Source organism: Aquarana catesbeiana, linkage group LG06, assembly GCF_042186555.1.
Source record: "Aquarana catesbeiana isolate 2022-GZ linkage group LG06, ASM4218655v1, whole genome shotgun sequence".
Classification (NCBI taxonomy): Eukaryota; Metazoa; Chordata; class Amphibia; order Anura; family Ranidae; genus Aquarana; species Aquarana catesbeiana.
This window is the reverse complement of record NC_133329.1, coordinates 105,579,985-105,600,118: the sequence shown is the minus strand read 5'-3', so window position 1 is coordinate 105,600,118 and position 20,134 is coordinate 105,579,985. Positions and strand designations below refer to the sequence as shown.

The 20,134-nt window shown below is 42.8% G+C and overlaps 1 protein-coding gene across 2 annotated transcripts in view; it reads right to left on the bottom strand.

Annotated features, from left to right (window-relative positions):
- Positions 1–914: 914 nt before the first annotated feature.
- The window catches only part of RAB40C (RAB40C, member RAS oncogene family), a 57,162-nt gene continuing 37,942 nt past the window's right edge, over positions 915–20,134 (bottom strand). For both annotated transcript variants that reach the window (XM_073636610.1, XM_073636611.1), the window contains exons 3-7: positions 9,209–9,269; positions 7,698–7,758; positions 5,656–5,733; positions 3,869–4,091; positions 915–2,062 (exon numbers count right to left, since the gene is read on the bottom strand). In XM_073636610.1, the coding sequence (XP_073492711.1) occupies positions 1,767–2,062; positions 3,869–4,091; positions 5,656–5,733; positions 7,698–7,758; positions 9,209–9,269 (719 nt within the window). In that variant the 3' untranslated portion in view covers positions 915–1,766. The remainder of the gene's footprint in view (positions 2,063–3,868; positions 4,092–5,655; positions 5,734–7,697; positions 7,759–9,208; positions 9,270–20,134) is intronic.

Sequence of the window (20,134 nt, the reverse complement as noted above, 5' to 3'; positions counted from 1 at the left end):
TCAATGAGCAGTGGGTCTAAGGTGCCATTTTGTGCTGAAGAACAGAAAGCGGTAATGAAGGGGAACCCATTTCCAGCCATATCTGCACACATCATTTAGGCCCCTTTCACACAGGTTGGATCTGGTTTTGCTCAGTAGGGGATCCGTCTGATGGTCCCCTGCTGAGCTGAGCAGCCAGATGACAGGTCCATTGCCCTCCCTGCTTATGCAGAGTGGACATGGACACAGCCCATTCTGCTCTATAGGCAGCTGGATGTAAAGTGACCAGCTAACTGTTTAAACCTGACTGCCCTCTGATCTGATCAGATGAGGGGGGAACAGAAACCCCCCCCCCTCCTTTTTTTTTGCTGGATCAGACCCAGAGGTAGTAGCTAGGTATGAATGCACACAAGTCTGTTTACATCCGGCGCGCCATAGAGCAGAAAATGGGAGGGTCTGGCTGAAAAATGGACAGCCGTGGACCTGATTGGACCTCTTGTGTGAAACGGGCCTTACAGTGCAAGCAGCAAAAAATTAAGAGAAGGATTAGAAGCCCTCAAGTTATTACTACTAGCTGGGGCTTTATTAGAGCAATTACATCTCACTTGTTGTCCGAGTGACAACAGTATGAACAACTGACAGAGAATCTTCAACAGGGACACAGATAGGGGCGCTCCCACCTCAACATCTACAAGTGGGAAGACACAACCTCTTATTTTTGGCTCACTGGCTGTCTTATCTCAGGCCTTGGTCTTCCAGGTATGCTTAGTTCCAGAAAAAAATGGTAGATTTGGTGGACTAGTCTTTGGTGAAAGAACCTTGACTGTGAAAAATGCATTTGTCTAACAATTTGGCTGTGACCTTCAATGAATAGAAGATTCAATTTGTTTTTGTTTTTTTATCTGTGTTGCTGCTGGAGATGTTCCCTTCACATCTGGTAAAACCATTCTTCACTGGACAGCAAGTGTGGTGAAATCACTGTAATGGCGCCATGGATAGCAATAAAAACCCGAAAGAGGTTCTACTCCTTGCCCTTTCCAAAACGAAAATTTAAGTTCTGGTTCACTTCAATTTGTACATTATATTTTTCTAATAAAATTAGCCTGTTTACATGGAAGGTGATTTACAGAAACTGCAGAGAAGGAATGTATAAATGTTGCTCATGGCAACTAGATTCCAGCTACCATTTTGCTATCAGAGAAATGTAAATCTTACACCTAACTGGTTGCTTTGGGTGACACTTTTTCCTCCAAGTTTGGTCAGTAGCTCCCAGTGTGATGCAATATTATAGAAATCCATGCAGTGGTTAGTAGCAGAAGCCCCATGTTTGTCCCTTTGATAAGGGAAGGTAGGAATGTTAATTATTTACAGCATGACACAGAAGTGTTGTATAGTCAGGCATTATATATATATATAAAAAAAAAGTGAGGTGTCCGTTAATATATATACTTATTTATAAATAAGGAGGAGGTAGGGGAGCTGTCTTAGCACAGTACTGCCCCAGGGGTAGTAGGAGTGAGTCAGAGCCATCATGCAGTGTGACACCCTTGAAGGAATCAGGATTGGGTGTATGGTGACAGGAAGTCAGTCAATAAGGTACAAGATGGACATTCTCCGCTACGATCACCGGCTTCCATTTGACAGAAGATTATAAAAATGGCACAAACACGGACTGGCATCCACGCCCACGCAGGTGTCCAAGGTGCAGCTCTTACAGAGCATCCTCTCCACATGGCCAAATGGCTGGGCGCCCTTTTTTTCAGCCCTGCACATTCCCGATTTCCATGCTAGGAGATCTTGCAGTTGCTTCTTGAGCAGTTCTGAGGGGGACTCTGAGGTGGCCGAATAGATTTGGATCGTTTTAGACTGTTGCCTTTGCTCCCTCCACCGCTTCCTGCAGCCCCACCGCCACCACCAGCCACAGAGTAGGAACGTCCATGCATCATCACAGCATTCATTCCATTGGCCATGGAGAAGGATTTGAGGTGGCTCTTAATAGCCACCGGCAGAGGAAGTTTATCGATGAGATGGACAGGTGTGCATGAGACAATAGATCGGCAGCACAGATCTTGCAGGCTGAATACTGGGGAAGAAAGACACAACATGTTAGAATGTTCCAGAAACATTGGCAGAATGTGAATCACCTTAGATTGGCCATGTCACTGGTCACCTGTGTTAAATGCTCAGAATTTGTAGTGGACCATTTCTGGACTACAAATACTATCCACCTTCGCTAGATCTGCTGAGTTTCAGCAGGTAATGCAGCATCCTGTCTCGGCACTGTTCCTCATCCTGATCCCTTCAGGGAGCTGTAACTATCCTTAGAGATCTGGTGTCTAATCAAGACATAGCTCTCTCCAAAATGACCACTATAGTAGACAGCAGCCTTCTTTTACAGTTTATAATACAAAACAAAATCATTAGCGCTGCCTTGTTGTCTCTAGCTTCAATACTTTTTGAAAGCACTGACCCAGAATAGGCATGCAGCCAGTGAAGACAGATCTGTATACTTGTCTACAACTGTGACTCAGGAAGCACCAAGCCAAAGGATCAGCATTACAAACAGAGAAAGACCTTTGCAAAAGAACATCAGCAGTGGCAGCTCCCTTTTTTGCTCTGTCAGCACCTGGGAGTTGTCACTAGAATTATCACATTCCAAGGGAAAAGAAAACTAGCAACCATAATGGTCTTCCTACTTATCTAATCAAACAGATGCAAAATGAGGAGATATTGAGTGTCATCGCATGTAAAATGTCTTATGTTTAGGAAAACACAACGTTAGGATGGCAGCAACCTTAAAATGTCACGAATGCGGCTCTGCGAGCCGGGTTTTGCATGGGCAGAGCAGCCCATTCATTGGAATGGGCTGCAGTGCCTCCTGAAATGTAGGGAAAAAGTCTGTGCTTCATTTTTGAAATCGCAGCCCACATGGGCACTGCCAGTGCAGGTTGATTTCTATTGTGTGTGGTTGCCATTCAGATAACACATACACACACATCTCCTTTGTTTTTCTGTGCAAGTGGTTGACGCTGCTGGAACTGGTGCAAGCCTGCAGTGGGAACCACCTGCACAGATGTGAACCTAGCTTAAAAGGAACTTTTTTTTATGGAGATAAAGTAAGGGAGATTTACACCCCCGTGTCAGTTTTATTTTGCCATCTGTGTCCCATAGAGGACATTTCCCTTCGCTTCCTGTACCATAGCTAAAACAGGAAGTGAGAGGAAACGATTCCAAAAAAGAAGGAATCCCAGGGTGTCATCATTGGAACCCAAAATGTGGGATTTTCCTTTACTTTCCTTTTTAATGATAATGATAAACAGGACAAATAGAGAGGGTGAATCTCTCTAATGGGAGCACAGACAGCAAAGAAAACACCTAACTGGAGTTCTTATCCATCCACACAGTATCAAAAAAAAAAAAAAAAAAAAAAAAAAAAAAGTGTCTACAACTACAAAACCATGTGCCCTGTGAATTATGTTTGCAAACAGAGGTCGATATCTTTCACTGAAGGCACGCTAATGAAATTACCATTATAAAATAAATAAAAAAAACAAAACACCTTTTCTGGCCCAAATAAGAAAGTTTGTAATATTTATTGGATGGTTATCAGAATTGTAACCATAAGCTGTAATGTTTCAGTTTATACTACTGTGTGTTTGTCCAGCATTAATCCATAAACATAAGATGTGTTCCATGCAAGGAAAATAAAAAACAGCATTTTAGCTTGCACATGATTGGATGATAAAATCAGCAGAGCTTCCCCTCATTTCAGATCTTCCCCTCAGATCTACAGAGACTGCACTTCCAAGTGCACTTGTAGTGCAAAGTGGATTTGCCTTTAGTAAATCAACCCCACTGTCACCTTCCCCTCTTGACACAGGACACACACCTCTGTTTGGCCTCCATATCTTCTCCATTCCATGCCTCATGAGGACTATTCGAGACAGTTCTGTGAAGGACTCTGTCACATTGAAATTGCACAGTGGGCTGACCTCAAAAAAGGTCATACCATTCTTCTCGGCATAGGCCCGAGCCTGTTCAGTGGGCACCTGCCGCTTGAAGGCCAAGTGCAGCCTATTTCCCACCAAGATACGAGGGACTCCTGGAGCATGCTGCACAAATTAAAAAAAAAAGGCAAAAAAGTTTTTTTTAAAGATCATTTAAAAAACTGGAAACTTAAAGGAAGAACTACAAGTAACTGTAAACATCAGAAAGGAAGCCACCCACATCGTCTTTTATTCCCATCTGTATCTGGACAGGAGTTCTAATACTTCCCAACTTTATCCAAAATCTAAACAGTTTTGGCTTTACAGAAAAAAAGGAAGATTTGCATTTACCTTCAGCTTCCTATGATTCTAGATATACTGCACCAAATCCACAGGTAATAAGCAGAAGTCTATGGCTCAGTCCAGGTATCCCGCAGGTGCACTGTGCTGCGCTGCACCTGCGGATCCATTTGAAAGCAGCCCAGTAATCACTGCAGAGCAGAAATGCCCATGTATACACACTGTGATTTTAGCTATAAGCTTATCTTTAATAACAGTCTTCCATTCAGGTATCGCCGACTATTGCTGTCCCAGGCAGAGTGCATTTGGTATCACTCTGTCTGTGAAAGAGCTGACGCTATACAGGAAGCATCAGTTAATTCAGCTCTGCTCCGCAGCCGCTTGCTTCCTCTATCTTTTACATTTACAACATTAATGCCCTGGGAAGGCCGGTCGGCAATCCACAATCTGTGCTTGCCGACCAAAAATCCCAGACCAGGAGGTCACATCAAAGGCCCCCGGGCCACAGGTTGGGCACCTCCGTGTTGCAGGATATACAGGACACATACTGTTTTTACAGCAATCTCCCCCTCTTTATCCTGTGTAGCAATAAAAGATCCTGGCTTTTTAGGCTCAATATGTTAAACATCAAGGGTTTATTAGTATTGCCACCTTACTGATTCAGACTGGAATTGTAGCCCAAGATAACCTACACGGACAATGTGTAGATAATCTCAGGCCACCATGCTCTAGAATGGTGGTCGTTTTAGTGAAACTGCACTGGGAATGGGTGGCATGCCCACTGTAGATGTAAACTTTACTTAGAGTCATGAATGTAAGGTTCCATTCTTATATTTAATTAAAGTTCACTTTAACATCAATGAGAAGGTAATATTCATGCCATTAAAGAAACGCTGTTACCTTGCACATGCAGGGCAAGATAATAAAATCTCTGCAAAAGAACCTCCCAAAATCCCCCTTATACTCGCCTTAACAGCAATCTTTCACCACTCCCTCCTCCACAGTCATTCCCAACACCCAACCTGTCAGGGTATGGAGAAGCACATGACCGCCTCCTGGTGGGTGCTCGAGTCCAGCAGCCAATTGCTAAGCTTGAGCACCGCCACCTAACCAGGGGAGGGATGCCACTGCTCCTTCAGGTCGCCTTTACCAGTTTCAGTGTCCAATACAGCAAAGAAGGGAGCGCTAGTAAGGAAAGCATAGGAAAGTAAAAACTTTGCAGAAGCACTGAATGCGCAAATTGACAGTGTCTTCTTATAACAAGCAGTGAGGAGAGAAATTTTCAGGGGGAAGCGATGGTACTGAGCAGCCATTACAAGCACCACTCAATCTCCTCTTCTAGAATAAGTGTCACTGTTGCCCAATTACTTGCAACTCCAAGGCAGGTTACCTCATCTATCTCTTTGATCCATCGGTCAATCCCATCAAAGGACCACCGGTTGGTGATGTCATAAACGAGGAGGATGCCCTGGAAAATATGAAAGAGTTAAATACATGGCATACTGCAATAAACAAATAGTCTCGGACACAGCAGCTTTTCTGAGTATATTTACAGAATACATGTAAAATATAACTAATCCTCTAACTGCGATCTTGTGGGGCAATATTTTCCTACCCATACCTGGTTGTTGTCACATTAAAAAGGTAGCTACAGGCAGTAAACTTTGCTGGCATGGTGACACAGCAACTGAAAGCTGCATAGTACATTTCAATACAAAGACCATGGGGCTGATTTACCAAAGACAAATATACTATGCACTGCAAGTGCAGTTGCTCCAGAGCTTAGTAAATGAGGTAAAGCTTCACGTTACAAAGAATACTTAATCACATGTAAGGAAAATAAAGAAATCAGCAGAGCTTTCCCTCAGATCTAGAATAACTGCACTTGCAGTGCATAGTATATTTGCCTTTAGTAATGCAACCTTAATGTATACAAATCTGGTAACCGTTCAATAAACGTTTGCCAGTATATGTGAAACATTTACAAATCTAAGGAGTAACAGGGCAGAGAGTCAAAGTGCTGAAGGTAAGCAATGGCAGCCTCTATAGTTTTCTTATGACACAGTTACTTTAAATTGCCCCTGCTAGGACGCATGTATGTTTGTCCTCCAACTCCGTGTTTACTCTGACCTCTTTCTGTTTAGGTTTAATTACACCACAGCAGCATCAGCCTTTAGAAATAAGAGTGTTTGCCTCAAGTTGACTACCAGCTAGATGCAGGGAGGTAAAAAAAAAAAAAACACATTCAAATACAATATTTCATGCTGATCTGGCTTAAAAAGACAAACATTTAGTCCCAGGTATAATGTACTGTATCTCTCACTTCCAATACCAAAGCCTGAACTTGCCAGTAGCTGCCGATAGGAGAAAATCTTCCAATTCAAGTAAAAAATATAGTAGAAAAGGGAAGAGACGTCAATTCTCCAAGAAATACCAAGTAAAACTGGGCAGGTGTGAGGTGGGAGGGGTTATAGCCCCCAGGGGGCTGGGCTTCAGTTTCTATGTGCCCAGATAAGTGACCATTTCTCCTGTAGGTGGTAGTATAAATCTTGCTGATCAATAAAACTGTGCCCCTCAGTGGATAAGAGAGATGCTAGCTGCCTGGCCTTCAAGCTCAACCAGTAGGCTTCCATACTTTCTAAATCACCAACATGGAGCAAACATCCTCAAATGAATTTCTGAAGTTACTTTAAGTGTACTTGCTATGCATGTTCTAGGTTGGTGACAAAACAATTTAGAGTAGTCGGGCAACTAGAAATGTTGATGGTCAGCAATGGCAGCCTACATACATCTTTCAGTACAGGCTTTCTTCAACGTGATACCGAGATTTGTCAAAGCACATCATGCATGTAAAAAGGGGGGGGGGGAAGGTGTTGTGGAGTTAGGTGTATGGGGGGGGGGGTTGCCTTTTATGGATGCTTTAAAATCCACGTCGCATGTGGATCACAGCAGTGCAGTTCATTCTGCACTCCTGTAAACCGTTTTCAGACAGCGGGCAGCTGTTGGTTGACGTCAAAGAGTCGGTCCAGGCTCGGGAAAGATCGAGCAGTGGGGGGGGGGGGGGGTTGGGGGGTGTAGAGCAGAGAGTCCGTGACCGACAGTGACCAGCTCTCTGCTCAGGGAGCTCTGAGAATTGAGCGGTTCTCAGTCTTTGAGCTGGCAGGGGGCTGATTCTGCATCCACCTAGGTAAGTAGGATTCCAAAGAAAAAACAGAAAAAAACAAAAACACATTCCCATACTTCTCCTAAGCAGCAATACAATTATGTATTCAGAAAGTAAAAAAAATACTTAATGTATGAAACCACTCTGGAAAAACACCAGAACTAAATTCCACCAGTATAAAAACATGATTTGTAGCAGAGTACTTGCACCTTTTCCTGGGTCTCTGTGACACTTGTAAAATAGTGAAATGTTTTTTTACTTGATCTTACCTGAGCTCCTCTTGAATAAGACCTAAAGATTGTGCAAAACCTGCCTTGGCCAGAGGTGTCCCTGCAAAATAAAAATAAAAATTAGGTCAGAGGTGAAGAAAAATTACAAACCGTTAGCTGGTAGCAATTTAAAATGGAACTCCAGCCGCAACTGCCGTTTTCGCTTGCATCACACTGGGGAAGAGTAAAACCTCTGTCAGATAGCAAATACAGTTTTATGGTCAGGCTCCTGGTCTAGCCTGTGCACCTTTCTGTTGGCCATCAAATATAAGACAACCCTTATTGGCCAATAGGAAAAGCCAGAGGGTGAGAGGATTTAAGCCAAAAGTGTGAAGAGGAGGCTGCAGTTGCTCTTCACACATCGGGTTATGAGGATCCCAAGCACAGTAAAAATCAGTAAACAAAATAAAAAAACAAAAACAAAAAAAAACAACAAGCAGACTACTGGAGGTTTAGATCAGGAGTCTTTAAGGGTTATATCACAAAAAGACAGCGTGTAAAGAGAGTAAAAATAAATCAATTAAAATGTACGTCTAGACCCAAATATAAAATTTGTGAAAATTTGCGCCATACACACAGGCAGAATGTCGGGAGACATTTGCAGATACATTCTGCCTGTGTGTATGTCAGTCTGGCTGACAGAAGCCGGACCTGCATGCTGGAACACCAGCAGCCGACTGACTCCCGATCAGCGCTTTCAGCCAATGGCAGAGAGCTCTGATCAGAGTGTTCTGGTGTTGCATGGTTAGTACAACGGCTCCCGACCAGAGCAGAGAGTTGCGGGTTGCACGAGAAAAAAAAAACAAAAAAAACCATAGTATGTACCAGGCTTAAAGGAGAAGAGATAAACTTTGCTGATAAATAATCTGGTAGACAGTCTTCTCCATTACAGCTTCCTAGACTAAATAGGCGCATCATATCCTGAAGATTAAAGGTGTGGAAGGAATTTTCCACATCTCTGTGCCTGAAGTGTGAACAAAGTTTCATCTGCTTAAAGTGCAAATTTAAGTGCAGCGCGATCAACATTAAAACATATAAACTGCTGTGAGCAAAAAAGAAAGCCAAATTAAAAAATGAAAATATTAAACCACAACAGGGCTCATCCAGCCCTTTGGATAATGTCCGAAATCTCCAATGAAAAGCCCACCTCTATATAGAATGTTTGGGGGTTCTGAGTAATTTTCTAGCAAAAAAAAAAATGATAATTTTTACATGTAGGAGAGGAATGCCAGAATCGGTATGGAAGTGGTTAAATTGCTTTTTTTGTTTGTTTAATGATTGTCATTTCACTGCCTCCTCAGCACTTTGTGTGGCTATAAACTTTTTCATAACAGCTTCATATTCTCAGCAATCCATATTACGCCTCAATAGGCGTTGCCGCTTGTAACCCAACTATCATACTTCTAATGACAGTTAGAAAAAAAAACAAAAAAACACATCAAGATTTTTTTGGCTGCTTTGAAATTCTATGGTGTGACCCAGAACTAGGCCTCTCCCAGCATCTGACTTACCAGAGCTCAAGCTTGACCCGCCGGCCATCCAGCAGGATAGTAGTGGTTTTGTAGTCAATACCTAAAATAAATAAATACAAATTATTGGGGCAAATAATATACATTCCAGTCAGATCAATATCGGCCACCAACATTTTACATCTAAACAAGCTGTGATTGATGCAGATGGGCACTTTTGATATCTATAGTTTCAATGGGATCAAGTGATGCTTTTTCAGTTAGCCTGCAGTGCCACCAGTAGGTGAAATGTGATACTGCAGCCCAAGTGCTGGCAATACAGCATCGGAGGCAATCACAAAGGTCACGCTAAACATATCAAACAACTATAGCAAGAGTGGGTTTCCTTAATAAGAGGATGAATGAACATAATCACACAAAAAGACATAAGAACCACTTTACTTACATAATGCCACATCCCTCAAATAATTTTTCAGTTCAGCCAGTGTAAGTCCAACTTTATATTAACCACTTAAAGACCAGGCCTCTTTTTCAGACTCTGTGTTTACAAGTTAAAAACAATTTTTTTTGCTAGAAAATTACTTAGAACCCCCAAACATACATTTTTAACACCCTAGAGAATAAAATGACGGTCATTGCAATACTTTGTCACATCGTATTTGCGCAGTAAAGTTAGCCCAATTTTTTTATATTGTAAAAGATAATGTTACGCCCAGTAAATTGACACCCAACATGTCACGCTTCAAAATTTTACCCTTAAAAATCTCCATAGGCGAAGTTTAAAAAAATTCTACAGGTTGCATGTTTTGAGCTACTCACGTATGCATTCGCTTCTGAGCTCGTCAGGATGGGGCGCTTTAAAAAAAAAAATTTTTTTTTTCTTATTTATTTTACTTGATTTTATTTATTTTTTCACTAAAAAAAAAAAAAAAATTGGGTCACTTTTATTCCTATTACAAGGAATGTAAACATCCCTTGTAATAGAAAAAAAGCATGACAGGACCTCTTAAATAAAAGATCTGGGGTCAAAAAGACCTCATATTTGGATTTAAATGCAATTAAAAAAAAAATTTGTCATTTGAAAAATTGACAACAGAAAAATGGCCTTTTAAGACGTATGGGCAGAAGTGACGTTTTGACATCGCTTACGCCTTGCTATAGTATGGAGACGGGTGGGGGCCCATCTTCCCCTCACTTGTCTCCATATCCAGCCACGGACAGGTCCCGATCGCCTCCGCTGCTGCCAACAGCTCTGGTAAGCGGCGGAGGGTGCGGGAGGGGGGTGGCCCCTCTCCCGCCGCTGATAACGGTGTTCTTGCGGCAAATCCGCTGCAGAGACCACCATTATCGTAAACAGGACCGCCGGCTCTAAAAATGGATACCTCGGTTGTGGCAGCAGCTGCTGCTGTTGCCGAGATATCCATCTTTAAACTGTCGACGTATATGTACAGGAGCCGGTCAGCAAGTGGTGAAAGAGGAAGTAAAGTCTTCCTCTGTATTTGCACCTATAGGTAAGCCTACAATAAGGCTTACCTGTACTTACTGTAAATATCTCTTAAACTTGCACCGTTTAGGAGATATTTACTGTATACGTTGGTGCTGACGTCATCAGCACATGCACACTGAAGGAACGGCCTGCTTGTGCCATTCCTTCAGGGCCCGTGCAATGAGTGACGTAATTGCGGCTCCGGCCAATCATAGCGCTGGCGCCGATCCAGGGCATCGTTCTAAGACAAATATATCATCATGAGCTAGTATGCGCTTATTATGCCTTTGTCTAGCAGGTTTTTTTTTTTTTTCTGTTTTTTTTTTTTGGGAGGTTTACAACCTCTTTAAGTAACCACACCCTATTCCAAAGTAGAAATCACACTTGCAATGCAAGAGGCTGCTCCGCACCATATTAACCCATGGGTAGGATCATGGGGGTGGGGGCGTTGAGGATTCTGGATATGGCGATACAAACTGCTATTGTAAAGAGACTGGTGGCAGGGCAAAAGGCATGCAAGTGCTCGCCTTCCTTATAATTTGGAGTTCTCATTCCTTTATAAAACTCTGCCAATTCTTAAGTACCTATGCTTTAACTGTTAATTTGAAGTTACCAATAATGTGTAGCGCCCTCCTTTAGTTGGGTCGTTAGGCTAAATCCAGTTTTTGGCCTCACTGTAGCCAATAGAGCAGCAAACTACTGTTCCTGGTCAGGGCTTCCTAAGCTGGGTATTTGATGTCTCCTTACCTGCTTCAGGAAGAAGCTCCCAGAATATAGAGCAGGGATGATAAGATGTTCAGCTATGAATATTTATCATGCCCCATCCTGAGGTACAGATAAACATTTGGGAGGTCTTTTCAGAGTGTTCTTCCTCTTCAAGGAGGGTTCCAGTTCTTGTCCTGAGGCTGCTGCCCCTGGGACGCAGCCAGTGTGTGTATTGAAGAGCTGCTGTTTGGGCCTCAGCATGTGCTTGGCCGTGGTCCCGAAGGAGATCTGATTGAGGAACATCTGCTGGAGGACATCACCTATGGACACTGGTCGGTAGAGGAATCCTTTTCTTCCTCACTGGAGAGAGAGGCATGGAGCTGTCCTTGGACTTTGTAAAACTTTGATTATGGAATTATGGATCCCAGGTGTGCATGTGCTTGGAGATGTAAGTGCCAGAGGTTACTGAAAGGAGTGGGACTGCTCAAGTAGAACTATAGGTAAAACTTTATCCCCCCCCCCCCCACGCCATTTTGGATAAAGTAAAGAAGGGTCATATCTCCCCTGTCCGTTTATTTTTTGCCATTTGTGTCCCATTGGGGCGATTCCCTTCACTTCCTGTCACATAGCCAAAACAGGAAGTGAAAGGGAAAACCCTGGAAATTTAAGGGGATTGCAGGTCACCAGAACTAGTGTCCCCATTGGAAGATTTCCCCTCTTTTTCTGAGGACACGCCAAAATATGGGATTTTCTTTCACTTTTTTTGATAAATGGTAAAACAGGACAATCAGAGGGGATGAATCTTCCCAACGGGGGCACAGACAGCAATAAAGACAGTCAGGGGTTCTACTCCATCTCCACTCTGTCTACAACAAATTAAAAAAAGGTTTGCCTTTATTTGTATTCAGTTTAAATCAGCTAAAACATTCATGTAAACAAAGGGTGCTAAATATCACAGCTTGAGTAGCCACAGCTTAGTAGAAAAGCCTGTCCACTGCCAGCAGATGCAGAATGGGACCCTTGCGCTCTGTGGAGAAGCAGAGACCTTACTGCAGAGGTCCCACATGCCCTTACTGACTCACACTAATAGCTATGCAATCAGCTGCCTCATATTAATAGCTCTGTGATCAAAGCCCATCCGCCCTACTGACTGGAGAGCTCTGGCCCAGCAGAGGGAGCGACGGATCTCTACAAAGAGACCACAAAGTGCAACAGTCATTCTTTACAGAATTCTTTACAGAATTTTGGCAGGGGATAGGCTTTTCTGCTCAAGCTGTGGTGGATTTTATAAAGAAAACTAAAATGTAAGACTTTGCACACCCTTCTGTTTTGATGTGCTTGGAATGTATTTAGCCAGCTTAAGATGAAAATTCAATTAGGCTGTAAGGGCCCATTCACACTAGAATGCTGTGCGGGAAACTCGCTTTCCATACCGATTTCCCACACTCACACATTCAAATTGCACTGGCCTTGTGATCTGCAGCGGGTGTCAGTGTGAGGTTAATGACACCCCAAAACGCAGGTCAAACTGTGTGCTTGCCACACGGGATTGCACGGTACAAATGATGCAATCCGGTTGCAGTGCATTTCCAAAAGTAGTGAATGCACTACTCTGGGTGCGGTTTCACTCCAATCAAAATGAATAGGCTGAAATCACACTGCACAGAACTGCATGTAAATCACATAGGAACACACGATATGATCCTGTGCGATTCACACATGCAGTTCCTAGTGTAAATGGGAATCAGAGGGGAGATTCAAATACTTACAAATGCCAATTCAGACTGGTAAAATTATAACATTAGTTGCCAACAATCACTGAAAATACATTGTTGTTTCCCTAACCTAACAGGAAGAATGGGTCAGGGTTACCAAGATTCCTGTAATTCATGTTAAATAACAGAAGACTTACTGAGCCTTATCCAAATTGTTATAATCAGCCCTATTCCCTCACATTCTTGTAAGGACAGCAGAGTATAGTCATTCTGCCTCCAGCTTATCGTCAGGATTACCAAGCGGATTTCATTCTATTTACATTATAGACGGGTGAAAACTTGATGAAGGGCTCTTGAAAGACAAAACACTTTCCTGCTATTAATAAATGGCGAGCTTTCCTGTTTGCCGCTGTACACGCACGGCTGGCTTCCTTACATTATGGTTACCATCAATTATTTAAAGAGTACAAACAGTTTCAGAGCGCTGCCGAGCAGTTACACCGAGATCCACAACACAAAAATCGATTGATGAGGAGCTGCCCACACTAGACGTGGTACTTGATCTCCTATCTTTCTATCGATCTATCAGCACATATACAAAGCTAAAACTCAAAGTGGTATTTAAAATAATAAAAAAAATAAAAATTAAAAAATTAAATATATTACAGCTTACCAATCCTCAAATGTGGGGGCTGTATTATTTTTTTTAAAGCTTTTTTCTTCTATATTTCATCTGGTGATCTGGCCAGTAGCACACTGCCTGCCTTAGGGGGTCTGCATTCTGGATATAGTAGTAATGCAGACACTTTAGGGACAGTAGCATTGTCAGTCTGGGGAGAGGGTAGACTAGCAGATTATATGGACTTGACTAACAGATTGGAGCTGAACTCCAGCAGTTATAGCAACAGTTTTTTTTTTTTTCTTTTGGGATAAAGGTTTTATTACAAAAAAATAAAATAAAAGCTGAACATTCTAAGCACCCCTGGCAGTGTTATGTGGTTTGTCTCATCCCTCTAACTGCTACTATATCTAGACAGCTTGATTTGTTAAAGTGAGTTGAAAAACAGACTCACTGGCAGGATCACCGGGTGAAAAAAAAAAAAAAAAAAAAAAACATATAAAAAGAAAAACGTAGCCATCATATCTAAGAATTTGTAAGCTGCAATAGAATACATTTTTGGTCTTGGGTTTAATACGGTTTTAAAATCCTCATTTACAGTATTTCTTCAAGAAACTTTACTGTTTGCGCAGGTCAACTGCTTGTTTTGTGATGGAGACAGGAGAAAGCTGTATACTCACCTGATCCTCCTCAGCTCCACTGCCAAACGGCACTCCCCCATGATCCAGCAGTGGACTGTTACCAATATCCTTACCTCCAGAGCAAGCCTATGGGCACAAAGACGTTAGGAACAATCCACCGCCCAAGACCGGGGGGGTTGGGGTAGTGTGGAAGTTGGTTGGGGCGGTAGGAGTCACAGGCCCTGGTCTTGTGCGGGGAGCATTGGAAGATTGGGTAAGTATATCTGAGTTCTCCAAACCCCTAGACCAGGGGTCTCCAAAATTTTTAAACAAAGAGCAAGGTTATTGTCCTTCAGACCTTAGAGGGGCCAGTGGGGGTAAACCATGCCCCAGTCCCTGGCTTCATTGGGAGGGTTGGTGCCCCAGTCCCTGGCTTCATTGGGAGGGTTGGTGCCCCAGTCCCTGGCTTCATTGGGAGGGTTGGTGCCCCAGTCCCTGGCTTCATTGGGAGGGTTGGTGCCCCAGTCCCTGGCTTCATTGGGAGGTATGCTGCCAAAAGGGCCGAGTTAAAGGCAAGCGAAGGGCCACATCTGGCCTGTGGGCCACAGTTTGGAGACCACTGCCCTAGACAAAAATGGCACAGCCCCACTGCAAGGGGAAACTTTTTTTGCCTGAAGTGGGGTTTTAAAACCCATTTAGTATGTTGAACAATTACCTTTCTTTACCATTATTTCACATTTTCATGGTTACAACAAGATTTTTGATATGGAGCACCAATTTAGACAAAATAGCTCTTGGAATCATCCCAACCAGATTTTTACCACCAGCTGTACACTTTTTTTTTTTGCATAAAAATTACTTATTTCCATAAAACTGAACTGGAATGCAAAAGCAGCTTTAAAACAGCTTAGGCGGTCAGAAGAACCTCTGAAGGAACTCAATATTTTCAGAAGAATCTCAAATTCAAAAGCTAAAAAATGTACCTAGAACCATGCTCCATCTACCCACCTAAAAGCCTCAATACAAAGCTTGCCACATCAATCCTAGATTGTAAGCTCGAACGAGCAGGGCCCTCTGATCCCTCCTGTATTGAATTGTATTGTAATTGTACTGTCTTCCCTGATGTTGTAAAGTTCTGCGCAAACTGTCGACGCTATATAAATCCTGTATTATAATAATAATAATCCTGAAAGTAGTGGATTCTGACATTTTTTTTTTTCAACAGCAGCATATTTTGGATATTGATAAATCCTGCATGTATCTGTTGTAACCACAGACAAGTGCTGTGGTTGTGAATGTGTTCAAATACACCATTTCTTTCTAGTTTTAGTTTAGTAATAAGATGGAATAATGCATCCACCGCTCTCTCAGCTAATTCCCCAAAGCCATTAGGGGCTGATCCAGTATTTCTAATCCAGCAAATGGCTTTCCCTGTGGACCCCCTGTGTGCTGTAATACAATCCGACAATCCTGGGAAAGATGATACTGCAGGCTGATGAAACCTTCTCTGCGGCAGCATCGCAAAGATTAAACCATTAACCAACAGCAATATCTACAGTACATACATGGTTACATAAATAGAAAAAAAAAAAAAAAGACAAGTCCATCTAGTTAAATAAAAAAAATAAAATAAATAAAAAAATCCTTCACCCACAGTCGATCCAGAGGAAGACGAAGAACCCCAGCAAAGCATGCTCCATTTTGCTACAGCAGGGGAAAAATTTTCCTTCCTGATCTCCCAAGAGGCAAATCGGATTTTCCCTGGATCAACTTTACCTATAAATGTCAGTACCCAGTTATATTCTGTACATTAATGAATCTATGCGTGCTAATCTGCAGCTGTAGGAAGAAACCGTCTATTTCTTCTCTGTTAGATTTGTCCCTTTTTGGGGGGCACAAATTATATTCAGTTAGGAGTCTACCAAACTAGGCAGTTTCCCACCAATATTTGTTGTTTGTGGTCTGTACACCACGAGTACACACTTCCCCTCCCATGCTTTTTTTCTCTTTAGTACATCAGAGGTTGTCTCTTATCTTTGCACACTGACAGTTACTAAATCTGGGTATTAACGGCAGCTGTGAACATTCCCAAAGGGGGCTGCAGACATACTGTACAAGTGTCCTGAGGCAAGTCAGGGTGCTAAACAGTCAGCAGTAGCCAAGTGTACAGGATTAATAAATGAAGAGGGGAGGGAAAAGGTGTTTCTAACAATATAAACCACAAGGAAGAGCGACGGTTAGTGGCTTCCTATGGTGGTGCATGGAGAAGGAGGAGGAGCCCAGAGTGCCAGCGGAGGACACGAGGAGAGGAGTTTCGGGTCCGTCTGTGCAATAATATTGCACAGAACAGGCAAGAATAACATGTTTATTATTTTAACTAAAAAAATTAAAGCTTTTCAATCAATTTAACTGGTGGGAAAATGCATGTCACGCCACGCACAAAGGACCGCACCAACACGTGTGAAGCAACCAGTCTCTGAAGGGAAAAAAAAAAAAAAAAAAAGGGGGGGGGGGGGGGGGAGATAAAAAAAATAAAATAGCTGCACTACCTAAAACAAATATGTAGTCTTCCAATCCATGTTTTTAAGTCAACAAAATAAGGAAGCCGCTGCTATTTATAGCGTGCAACCACAAAATAAACATAGAAATGATTAGGATAGCTGTTCTAACCAGTATCTTGTGCAAACCATCATATATTATCAGTGCAATGTTGGATTTGTTAAATGAAGGAATTTTATATTTTTACATTTTTTTTGCTGCCAAATTATAAGCCGGCCGCTCTATATAAATTGCGGGAGAGACGCAAATATCCATGCCTCCTGGTGACAAAACGCGCAGGGGGAGATGCACAGCATTACATAATTTCCGCTTGGTGGAACGCACATTGGCTCCAGCAGGGATTGGAACCTGCGGTATTCCCAAGACTGACGGCTGATAATTTCGAGTGCCAAGTGAGGCACTAGTCTATGCGAGTGTACAATTTTATGGTTTAGGAAAGAAGTTTTAATAAACAGTATTACGCTATGAAATTTCCTTGGTCTCTTCTTTATGTTTAAGGAGCGTACCAGTGGTGTGGATGATGAAACATTACAAGAGGCTCATTAGGAGACATTGAGTGCAGTTTGACCCACCTCAGTGTATGCTCAGGGGGTCGACCACTTGCATTGAGTGTGGTCATGGGAGGGCACGCGAGTGGTGACAGGAGGGATATCACTTTATCTTCAGTACAGTCACTTTTTCATCTAATAATTTTCAGTACTTCAAGTGAAATTCATTTGCACCTTATTTTGGACTCTTACCACTTTTTGAATACATTGCACTATAATTTATAATGGTTTGCACAAGATACTGGTTAGTGCAGCTATCCTAAATTGTTTATATGCATTTTGATTTTTGCTTGTACTTAAAGCCAGTTTCAAATTAACAACAGATCGAAAAAAAGTGACAGAATGCGGCTAACGACATACTTGAGGATGAAAACCTGAGCTGCACACCAGGCAAAATAAGACTTCCAATTCTTTCTGTAAATCTTCCTAGAAGTTGCCTTCCGCAAGGTAGGAATGACTGAATCAGACAACCCGCCCCTTAGGATCTGGCTGCAATAGCCATGCCAATAAAGCCTGCGATTGTAAAGGATGGAAGACTGGACCTTGCGTCAGTAGGTTGAATCGATCAGGATGGGTCTAAGGGTAATCTAGCGACATGTTCACAATGCTGGAGTAGGAAGTTCTCCTGGGCCTGGCCAGGGCAATCAGAAAACACCAGAATACCTTCCACTCCATTCCTGCAAAGCAGATGATGTAGAAGCTTTAGCAGCGGGAAGGCATAGTCAATTGCCACACCTGAAATGTTGACAGCGGGCAGCATGGGATAAGGGAGTTCTGCAAAAGACCGGATGAGATCCACTTATTCCTGAGCTGCCCGACTTCTTTTGCCTCCTTGATGATCAATGTACGCCACAGCCATGGCCTTCTCTTCCTGAACCCTCACAGGGAGGCCCTTCAGTTTTAAAAAACCTAAGACACTAGCAAGAAAACTGAAGCCATGCCCAATAGGGAGTGATAAGCCAGTGCCTTTTTTTGCCCGTGTCCATACACCTGAGAGTGGCAGCATAACCCTATCATAATGCAGATGAAGACACCTTTTGCCCTATGATTTACAGAATTTTAGACGTGTATGATAACGAAAAAGGCAAGTATACCTGCAGCTGGGATTCCAGGTCTTCCGATCAGCAGTGGCTGCTCAACCTGTACAACGGAACAACGGACTGGAAAGAGTTGGGGATGTCTGCAGCTGTAAACATTTCTCCGCACGTCCAGCAGTTACCTGCTGTCAGAGATAGCGATCTGCCTGAGGTTGCAACCTGTCTGCATTCAGGAAAGGACATCTGTCCCTAACCGCAGTCAACTGCTAGATGTGTGGATAAATGCTTACAGCCAGACTGCACCAACTCTTTCCAGCCTGTCATTCAGTTGTACAGGTTGATCAGCTGCCGCTGAACAGAACACCTGTGAGCCCAGTCCCAGGTACACGTATTTTACTTTGCTGCACCATGGCCATTTAGGAATTGTGAATGGAGCCTTACCCACCCAAGAGTGGTTAGCATTTGCCACTACTACAGACACAAGTTTTTTGCCTGATGCAAATATATCAAGCCAACTGTCATTAGGTCTATGGCCAGCTTAAAGTAGAACTTTACCCATAACAACTTGGGGGAAAAAAAAAAAAAAAAAAAAAAAAGTTCTTTAGCAGGGAACAAACAATTTCACATTAATATTTATGCCACCAAAATTAGTGTGTGCTGTAAATTGTGTCCAGCGTTTTGTTTCTTTTTTCTGGGGGCTGCCATTTTGCTGAAGCCCAGAACCCCTGAACAGAAGTATATCATAAAGCGGAACTAAACCCATCGATTTAACAGTTTCATATAACCGTTACATTCCTTGAATGCTGGATTTCTAACTCACATTCGCTTGTGCCCTCAACCAAACTGTCAAACCATCAAATGTCTGGTGTCATAACTGATCACATGTGCAGCACCACGGCAGTTACAGATCAAACAGAAGCAGCTTTCTTGGCTGTAAAAGATAGGAGGGTTGAAAGTGGAGCTCCACCCAAAAGGGGAAGCTCTGCTTGTTTGCCTCCTCCCCCCTCCCTGCCACATTTGGTACCTTTTGGGGGGGGTACCTGATTTTGACAGGTACCCGTTCCACTTCTGGCTGATTTTGCCATGGCAAAGTCAGCAGGAAGCTTGGTCCCGCTCCTCCTTCCCCCGCCGTCTGGCCGTTCACAAAGTGTAGTGTACTTTCTGCATGCAGTGGAGATGATGGTGGCGGCGGCAGCACCCGACTTAAAAATAAGCTGGAGTGAAGACACCGCTGGATTCGTGGACAGGTAAGTGTCCTAATATTAAAAGTCAGCAGCTACAGTATTTGTAGCTGCTGACTTAATTTTTTCTGAAGGAGCCTGGAGATCCACTTGAATTCCACTTTAAGGCTGTCAGCAGATTGGCCTCTACAAACTCAGCAGTGCCTAAAATTGAGAGCAAGTGAGCATGTACAAAGCAGGGACAGCATAGTTTCACATAGCTATACCTGCAAAAGGGGCCAGCCTAAAGTGATCTAGCAGGACTTTATTTCCTGACTAAAGTTCCACTTTCAGGTGAAACTAAACCCTTCTATCCTTATCAGCCAAGAAAGCTGCCGTCTTAGCCTGCGATTGATCTGCAGTTGCTTTGGTGCTACACATGCAATCAGGTATAACACAAACCATTTGATTGCTTGACAGTGGAGAGCACAAGCAACTGACAGTTATAATTTATGGCAT